General features: G+C 34.9%; 2 protein-coding genes across 2 annotated transcripts; one reads left to right on the top strand and one right to left on the bottom strand.

The window, feature by feature from the left end:
- Positions 1–488: 488 nt before the first annotated feature.
- Positions 489–2,294, top strand: LOC113304244 (riboflavin biosynthesis protein PYRD, chloroplastic-like). The gene is made up of 3 exons (XM_026553308.1): positions 489–844; positions 930–1,228; positions 1,490–2,294. The coding sequence occupies exons 1-3, from the start codon at positions 509–511 to the stop codon at positions 2,097–2,099; spliced, it is 1,245 nt and encodes a 414-aa protein (XP_026409093.1). The 5' UTR covers positions 489–508; the 3' UTR covers positions 2,100–2,294.
- Positions 2,295–2,786: 492 nt separating this feature from the next.
- LOC113304245 (protein BRANCHLESS TRICHOME-like) lies at positions 2,787–4,660 on the bottom strand. The gene has a single exon (XM_026553309.1). The coding sequence runs from the start codon at positions 3,802–3,804 to the stop codon at positions 2,857–2,859; it is 948 nt and encodes a 315-aa protein (XP_026409094.1). The 5' UTR covers positions 3,805–4,660; the 3' UTR covers positions 2,787–2,856.
- Between the last annotated feature and the right edge of the window lie 4,227 nt (positions 4,661–8,887).

Genomic DNA, 8,887 nt, shown 5'->3' with positions numbered 1-8,887 from the left:
TAACATTAGTTGATCTCATATCTAAAACATAATTAATACCTAATACGAATAATTAATGCTAATTAATTAGGAATAAAACAAATATTTAGGTAATTATTGGATAAGGAATGGTGTGAAAGTTATTTCTAATAACCTTTTTTGTTATCTAGTAACATGCCCCAATTTAGCCCGGCAAACAAAATCCACTTTTCATTGAATAATTTTTGCTTCAGACTTTTGGGTTGAATTTTACTTCTCGTGTCCGGCCAACCACCCGGTCTTCCAAAGATATGATCACACCGAAGTTTTGCAAAACCGTACACTTATCCGGTCATAATTCATAATTAAGAGCATTTCAATGCCACGATATTGTAATCTTTTCTTTTATGGAATTAGAATATGAATTAAATACTTGTTTTATTAAGTAGCGAGTTGAAACGTTTTGAGTTAAATCGGCAAGGCTCATATAAGTCAAACTTGTCAGTGCTGTGATGTGTCCTGAAATTAGACTTCTAGGTTTAGATTAAAAATGAATCTTCAAACACTTCAGTTCTCAAACCTCAATCCCACACCTTTCTCTTCCCATTCAAAATTCAAGAGTAGGTCATGTAATTTCCGGAAAAAGGTCTCTGAATCATCAATTGTTATGAAAAACAATGGTCGTTTGAGTAGAATTAGGTGTGATGGCGGTGGTGGCGTTGAAGGGGAAAAAGATGATAAATTTTATATGAGAAAAGCTGTTGAACTTGCAAAGACTGCAATTGGATGTACAAGTCCTAATCCAATGGTGGGATGTGTTCTTGTTAAGAATGGGGAAATTATTGGTCAAGGGTTTCATCCTAAAGCTGGTCAGCCTCATGCTGAGGTAAAAATCAAACATAGTCAGTCAAATTGTTGTTGTTATTGTTTTTGAATTGTTCTTGGTTTTTATAATTTTTTTGTTTTGTCAGGTTTTTGCATTGAGGGAAGCTGGTGATAAGGCTGAGAATGCTACTGCATATGTAAGTTTAGAACCTTGTAACCATTTTGGGAGGACTCCGCCGTGCTCTGAAGCGTTGATTCGAGCTAAAGTGAATCGAGTTGTTGTGGGAATGGTGGATCCAAATCCAATTGTTGCTTCAAGGGGGGTTGAGAAACTAAGGAATGCAGGAATTGATGTTACGGTGGCGGTCGAGGAAGAGTTGTGCAAGAATCTAAATGAGGCTTATATTCATCGAATGCTTACCGGGAAGCCGTTCGTTACACTGAGGTAATCAGTTAATCTTACTTGGTTTTCATTTCCTTGGGGTTTTATAAGAACATAGATCATTATATAATACCGTGTCTCATGGTGAATCAACTGGAATTTGAATGGCCAGCTTAGGCACATGATAAATGTCAGTTTGTGGAATTGATGTTACATTTGCGAAACATGTAATGCACCAAAATCAACTTATAGAAAGAACATTTTGCACAAAACCGATAACTAAATGTTTTCTGTGAATATTGTTGTTGGTTTTACGATGTACAGGTACTCGCAGTCTGTTAATGGGCAAATTTTAGACAAAGTCGGGTTAGCTGCCAAGGAACCTGGTGGTTACTACTCGCAGTTACTACAAGCTTATGATGGTGTCATCCTGTCTAGTGGCTCACTGACTGGGGACTTCACCTTCCCTACTTCGCAAGAGCCCCAAGCTAGACAACCCTTGCGGATCATAGTGGCAAGAACTACAGATTCTCCTGTGCAAATCCCCATCCTAACTGCTGATGCAGCAACGCAGGTGATTATATTTGCGGAGAATGATGTGGTCGTGAATACTGAAACAACCAGTCAAGGAGTTGAAACTGTGATTATGGATAAGGTAAATTTGAATGCAATTCTTGATTACTGTGCTAGCCGTGGATTATGCAGCGTTTTGGTGGATTTTGTTGGGGACTATAAAGATCTTGAAGAACTTGTTGAAGAGGGTCTTGAGCAAGGTCTGGTGCAGAAAGTAGTGATGGAAGTATTGCCAGTTTGGGAGGGAAGAAAAGAGAGAGAAATTCAAACAACGAAGAAACTTGAAAGAGAAGTTCGTAAATTGAAGAAACTACAATCTAGGATCTCAAATGAGAGTGTTTTAGTAGAGGGATATTTTTGACCGAATATATGAAAATCAGTATCCCAATTCCCGTTTTTCTTCAAATTATTTGGCATTGTTTTTCTTTGTTGAGTAAATAAAGCAGAGGCAATTTTTGCTCTTCTGAAAAATAGAAAATGATGCAAGCCTTTTTTCTTGAGAGTGTAAACAGTATTTTGATTTTTGGGTAGTGCGTTTTCGACAGAACATTTTCCTAGATGGTTTTTTGCAGGGGTGTGCACAGGCTTCATGTCAAGGCACGACGTGCATAGACCGCTGAATGCTCTATAATTACTGCCGATAATATGCTACCAGATGCTTAGAGATCTCTCATGGCAATGTTTGCAGCATGGAAAGCTCTGTGGTGCATTTTCGACAGTCCATTTTCCTAGGTGGTTATTTGCTGGAGTGTGCACAGGCTTCAGATCAAGGCACGACTTGCATAGACCGGCCAATGCTCTATAACTACTGCCGATACTATGGTACCAGATGCTTAGATATCTCCAATGGCAATGTTTGCAGCGCAGAAAGCTCTGTTATAGCACAATACATAGCTTACAGTAAGTATCTAGCATATAGCTAAATTCTATCCTGCTAATCATTATGAACAAGGACAAGTTTGTAATTACCAAAAATTTCACAGATGCTCATAATCATAATTGAAGCATAGAAAAACCATTATTTCCTCTTCCAATGTTTTATTACAACTTTGGTTTGTACAGAAACAAATGATGAAACAGAAGAAATTGCAAATGAACATAGAAACTGAGATTGAAGATCAAGCCATAAAAATATTGTTAGCTCTACTGAAAGGACTACTCTTTTGTCTTCTAAGCAAGAGTTGAAGTTGACTCTTCTGAGGATTCTCAAGTTTATTTGAAAACCCCATCAATTGTCTGCCTCTTAAACTACTAATCGCTTTAACAACTCTTGGAAATTCAACAAACCCTTTTATCCCTCTTTTGATATGAGGATTTTCACTTTCAGAACAAGAAGAAGATGAAGATTTTCTATGATTTGTTGATCTGACAATAACACCTCCATTGTCATTATTGTTCTTCTTCAGATTCAGATTAGAAGATTTCTGACAAAAACCCACTTCTTCATTGGAAGAATTTTCTCTAAATTTCTCAATTTTGAGAAATTCCAACTCTAATAACTTTTCTTCAAACACAATCCTAGCTTCAGAAAGTTTCATCTGAACCCTTTCTTCTCTTAGAACTTCAGACATTCTCAACATTCTTCTTTCTTCTTCCATATTCATTTTCATTTCATCAATTACAGCTTTATCACAAGCAATTTCTTCAGCCAGTTCTTCGCAGAGACATTGTAATGATTCTCTTTGTTTCCTCTGTTCTGTTAGTTCTTTACTTAGTTTCTTATTCAATGACTCAACCTTTCTTCTGAGTTTTCTCTCCAATTCAAGCTCAGATTTCAACTGTTTGATCTGAGATTTAGCTGATTCTAATTGAGAAACCATTACTGATTGAAAAAATGTGAAATCAGAAAATGAAGAAGCAACTTGACGAGCAGAAACAGGGAGATGAATGTGATGGTGGTGTTGATGATGCTGTTGATAATGTAGATTAAGATGGTTGTTGCTTTTGTTTTTTGGGTAATAATATGGGTTTTCATAAAGCTTCCAGCTTGTATTAGTAATTGGTTCTTGATCTGAGTCGATTTGATTCTGATCTCTAATCATCATTAACATCATCATCTCCTTCATCTTCTTTCTTCAAGCAATAAATTTGATTTGTCAATGGAAAAGCAAATGGGGTCATCAAGCAAACATTTTTGATCTGGATGGATTGTAAAGTTTAAGATATCTCACATGTTGGGGCCTTTACTCTCTTTGTCTAACAGTAGTTAATGGCAAGAGGGTTGATGGTGGTGGGCATTGGCTATCAATGTATCAAACTCAGTACTTTCTTTGATCAATCTCATCTAACTTTATTTTTTTTTCTCTTTAAAGACAGCTACCAAAATCCCCAACAGTTTTATAATAAGATCTTCCTGACTTAAAAGAGTTGGGTGGTATACCCAATTTTATAAAGATGATGTCCCCACATAGGCTAAGAACACGCTAGAAGTGGAAATCAATTCCAGAATTCAGAGATCGAATAGTTAGCCAGAATCACAAAACCAATCATTCCTGAAATCAAAAGTTTAAAAAAATTCACTTTTAAACATTACTTATAGCGCATTTGGATAAAAAAATTATTTGCAGAAGTCAGAAGCAAAAGTATTTTGCTGTACAAAAAGCTGACTTTTCGATCTCCTATTTGCAAAATTGTTTGCAGAAGTCATGATTTTCTCGGCTCAAAATCAGATTCAAATACAACCTCATACCCATGAAAATCAGCACCAGATTCCCTATTTGTTTCTATGTGAGAAAACAAACCCAGAACCATCTTCTATTCTCGCAATACCTCTGTAATAAAACTGATATGGTGATTGATTGTGGACTGATTAAGCATAAGAAAGAAAAAAAACAAGAACAAGGTGTAGCATAGCTCTGGTGATGGAGGAGGTAGCTGTATCATGTGGATATGAAGATGAGAATTTTACGGTGGCTAGAGCAGAGAAGATGAGAAGACAGGGCGGGAGTCAATTTCTTGACCATGTAAACGAGGAGGACTAACATTTGGTGGACCCCGATGGAAAACAAAGCATTTTTGAAAAGTTGAAAAAACGGGGGCACCTTATTAAATCGGAAATTGAGAGTGAGGCAGTTTATTAAAATAGAAATCAATCTTAAAAGTCGGAAGAGAAAATATTTTACTTGAGTAAAAGTTAACCTTTTTCCTTGTAGAAGTTATTATAAATTTATGTCACAGAACTAATTTCTTGCTTTTCAACTTCTAAAAGTCGAAAGGGAACTTCCCAAGACGTATCCAAACATATATAAGGAAAGTAAAAGTACAAACGGAGAGTAAAAGCACAAACTTTTAGCATTTTTTATTTTGAGCAAAAAATCTCTGTTAATGTAAACTAATCATTAGATTAAATTAAGTTAATTCGAATTAATTGAATCTTAATTAAGGTATGATTATGGTTTAAGTCGGCATTAAAGATTCGTTTAAGGTTAATGCTAGATGATACTTAAATTAGGTATAAGTTGTCCCATATTTTGAAATTTGCTAAAGTGCCCTCACAGTAAGTTTTTCCATCTAGTGTTAGCTAACACTAATTACTTTACATATTTACCCTTTGCTTACCGCCATATTGATTTTCAACATCATTTTTCAGGTTCATGGAGCACGGTTTAGGATCGTTACAACGCTTTCAAATTCTTTACATTATTTTCCAAAAAAGGTTCATCATTTCTAAGTGTCTTGGGGTTTTTGGTTTATGGAAAATCGACCTTGTACAATATTTTTCAGGTTCTTCGAGCCCGAATCAGGATCGTTACAACACTTTCAGGATTGTTACATAGTTTTCAGGATCGTTACACCGGTTTCAGGATCATCGAATCATTTACTTTCCCAAATCATTTATTCTCCCCGCCACCTAGTACTTAACTAGATGGAATTTTCCTTTTGAATAAAACGGGGTATTTTAAAAAACAGATCGGGGTACTTTTTTAGTGTAGTATGAAAAGTAGGGGTACTTTATAAAAATTCCCATAAAGCAATTTAGTTTTATCCATCGACTAAGTTTGAGGAAATTGCCACATGATTGTTTTCTATTATGTTATTTTGAACCTGTTTAAAATATCATGTTTCTCTATAAGTGTTATTTAATATGTAACATAAAATGGTTTCATTTTTCATATATATGGTATGAATACAATGTTTGATTCTGATTTGTCTGTTGTGGAGTCTGTTAATAAGCCTGATTCAGTATATGGTGGTAAAATTTATGAAGCTGAAATTCAAAGCATGATTTCATGTATTATGAAGCCTGATTTCATATAGCATCAAAGCATGATGATTATGAAGCTGAAATTCAAAAAAAGACAAAATGTAAACAACTTGATTTCATACCAGAAAGTTGTTTGCTCAAACTATAAAAAGATAACACAACTTCGCACAATATGCACGCTAAAGGCGGATCCAGCTTAGGCATGTGTGTAATTGCATACCCAGCCAGCTGGCTCCCATGGACAATTATATCTAATTTGACATATTTTTGTCTTAGTATGAGCTTCCAATATGGGTAAGCAAAATTTTTGCACCTCCTTCCTACGAACTTGGCTCCGCCCTGATGCACACACAATTTGAGAAGCAATTATTTTAAAAAATAAATAAAAATTGAGCACAATAGGAATATGATGCAACGCATGTTGAATTCCCAATTCCCATACCTTTTGATGAGGATTATATCTCAAAAGATCACTCTCAAGCTTTTCAAAAGAAAATTAATGGTGGAAATGTTGCATCCTCGAAAGTTCTAGTGGAATGTGTACAGTTCTGTAAAACCTTCCATGGGTACATTAAAACCATAAGTAGAATTTTCTATAATAAAACCTTTCAGCTTTTATTATCTTTTAACGCGAAGATAGTAACCAATCATTGGGTAATCTTAGAGGATCCTATCAAGGAGAATCGCGATACCCGTTAACCACCTAATAAGTATGGTAAGCAACGGATAGGTAGATGAGGATCGGTATCTCCTACATCTAGTCCATCCAAATGGTGGATTTGAGATTTTCATCCATGTCAAATTCATTACTCGTTGAATTTGAAATCCGATGATGAACGTGTAAGCGGACTGGATGAGGAGGATTCACATATTTAAAAATAAAATAAACGAAATTAGGTAAATGTTTAACAAAAGTAATGTAACAAGAGTGTCATAACATCTTTCCAACAACTAAAAGTAAAATATTCAGTGATACGAAAGCCTCGTATTAATCCATAATTGATACTTTTGGAATATCTTTGAGAACTTTCGATGCACCCGAAGTATGAAATGCTAGTTATTAGGTTTATGTATAGAAAGAATCAAAACTTACCAAATAGGAAAAAATTCGCAGAAGAGAAAAATCTAAGCTTTAATAATTAGGAAAGTACATATATTATTTACCCATTTCTGATAATAACATCATATATATATGTGTATAATACTAACATTACGCTTAGGTTTAGGACACCCAAAAAATGGGTAATGTTATACCCCGTTCAATCCGTGAAAACTATCAATTTCAAAAATCTTCTCGCATCCAAATCCAATTTTTGGGTGTCCATCCACCAAAATATGGACTGGCTCCGGGAAAATCCTTGGATTTTGGTGTGTTTCTTACCCTAGTGAGTAATAATACAACTTACGAGCCTTTGGGAACATAAATATTAGGAAATAATATAGGAGACTATAATTAGGAGATATAATTTAGGTTAGTTGGAGTTATACTTCAAGAGAGTTCCAGAAGAGTTTTATTTTAGAGTTTGGTTCGCTGATAGCCCAGCTAGGGCTATGTTGTTGTTGCGGAGATTGCAGCATAATTTTCTTTCTCCTTTAGGAGGAAGGGGATTAGCTGATAGCTTATGTAGAGCTATTGAATGGGCATTCAATTCATAGCTGATTGGCCATCCAATAGCTCTCCTCTAAGATCAAACTATGAAAAATTGAATAAATATGATGAAAGATTAAGTTCTGCTAAACTAAATCAGAAAATACATCAATAATTGGGACCAATATTTGAGTAATGAATGTAGGTCCACTCGAAATATCCACAATGATGTGGGTAGAAACCAGAGACGAAGCAAACACGATGCTCCATTTGGATAAAATCAATTTCGATACTAGCTACCACATAGAGAAACTAACTTTGGTGTAGTTGAATTAATAATCTGATCTTTTGCAGGAGTTTGTTAAGGGACGGGTTTTATCCTAGTTTCATCGGATGATGAAGAGATAGCGGAGGCATTCGCAATGAAATTGAGGCTTATATATGTACATTTGGAGAGTGATAGCAGGAACGTAGTGGCGGCTATACATGGAAAGCCTGACTGCTGTAAGATGGACAACAAATGCTATAATTCTAGATTGTATTAGTCTGTTAGAAAACTTTGCACAATGGAGATGTATCCATGTCGCAAGAGAAGCAAATAATGTTGCACATCTCTTGGACAAAAAAGCTGATACTTCTGCTTCTATGTATTTTAGACTCGATAATTTCCCTTATTCAATATGAAGGATGACATTGTTGTTCCGATTTAATATTTAATAAATCTCATTTCATAGTAAAATAAATAAAAACCTCAAAATTCACATACCACCTACACATTCTTGAAAGAAGGCCCATGTACACACATAAAGAGCACATGTATATGGATGGACTGATTTTAAGTACGCCGAAGATAAATGTAACATGCCACCCAGTATAGGATCCCAAATGCTCTTAATATTTTTTTTTCCGGAAAAGAAACAAGCCTCGTATATTGATAATAACAGACAAGCCTGAAAATCAGAATCATTACAAGAAACATTAAAGATCATCATTTAGATAATTAATCATAAAAGATTAAGGTACTAACATTATCACATGATTTTCTCCACAAGTAATGATTATAGAAATCTTCATTTTCTACCAATTCAACCATTCTAGTGATCCAGAAACATTTGTAACAGGAACATATTAAATGGTCTTTTCTGTTTTTTCTGAAACAAAAACAAACCGCACCAATCTACAAATTGCAGAAGTGTAAGGATCTTCAAATAATCCAACCATTTTAAAGAGTTTTTAATCCAATTTTTTTTATCTAAACTAAGGTAACAACGCCATACTGGGTCAGTGATAAACACATTTATGTGTCTAATTCGTTCCCAATTTTCAAAATGTTGGAACTCAGTTTGTATTAATATTG

This window comes from Papaver somniferum, chromosome 8 (assembly GCF_003573695.1).
Source record: "Papaver somniferum cultivar HN1 chromosome 8, ASM357369v1, whole genome shotgun sequence".
NCBI classification, from domain to species: Eukaryota; Viridiplantae; Streptophyta; class Magnoliopsida; order Ranunculales; family Papaveraceae; genus Papaver; species Papaver somniferum.
Note: the sequence above shows the minus strand (reverse complement) of the source record. Positions and strands in the feature narration are given on the sequence as shown.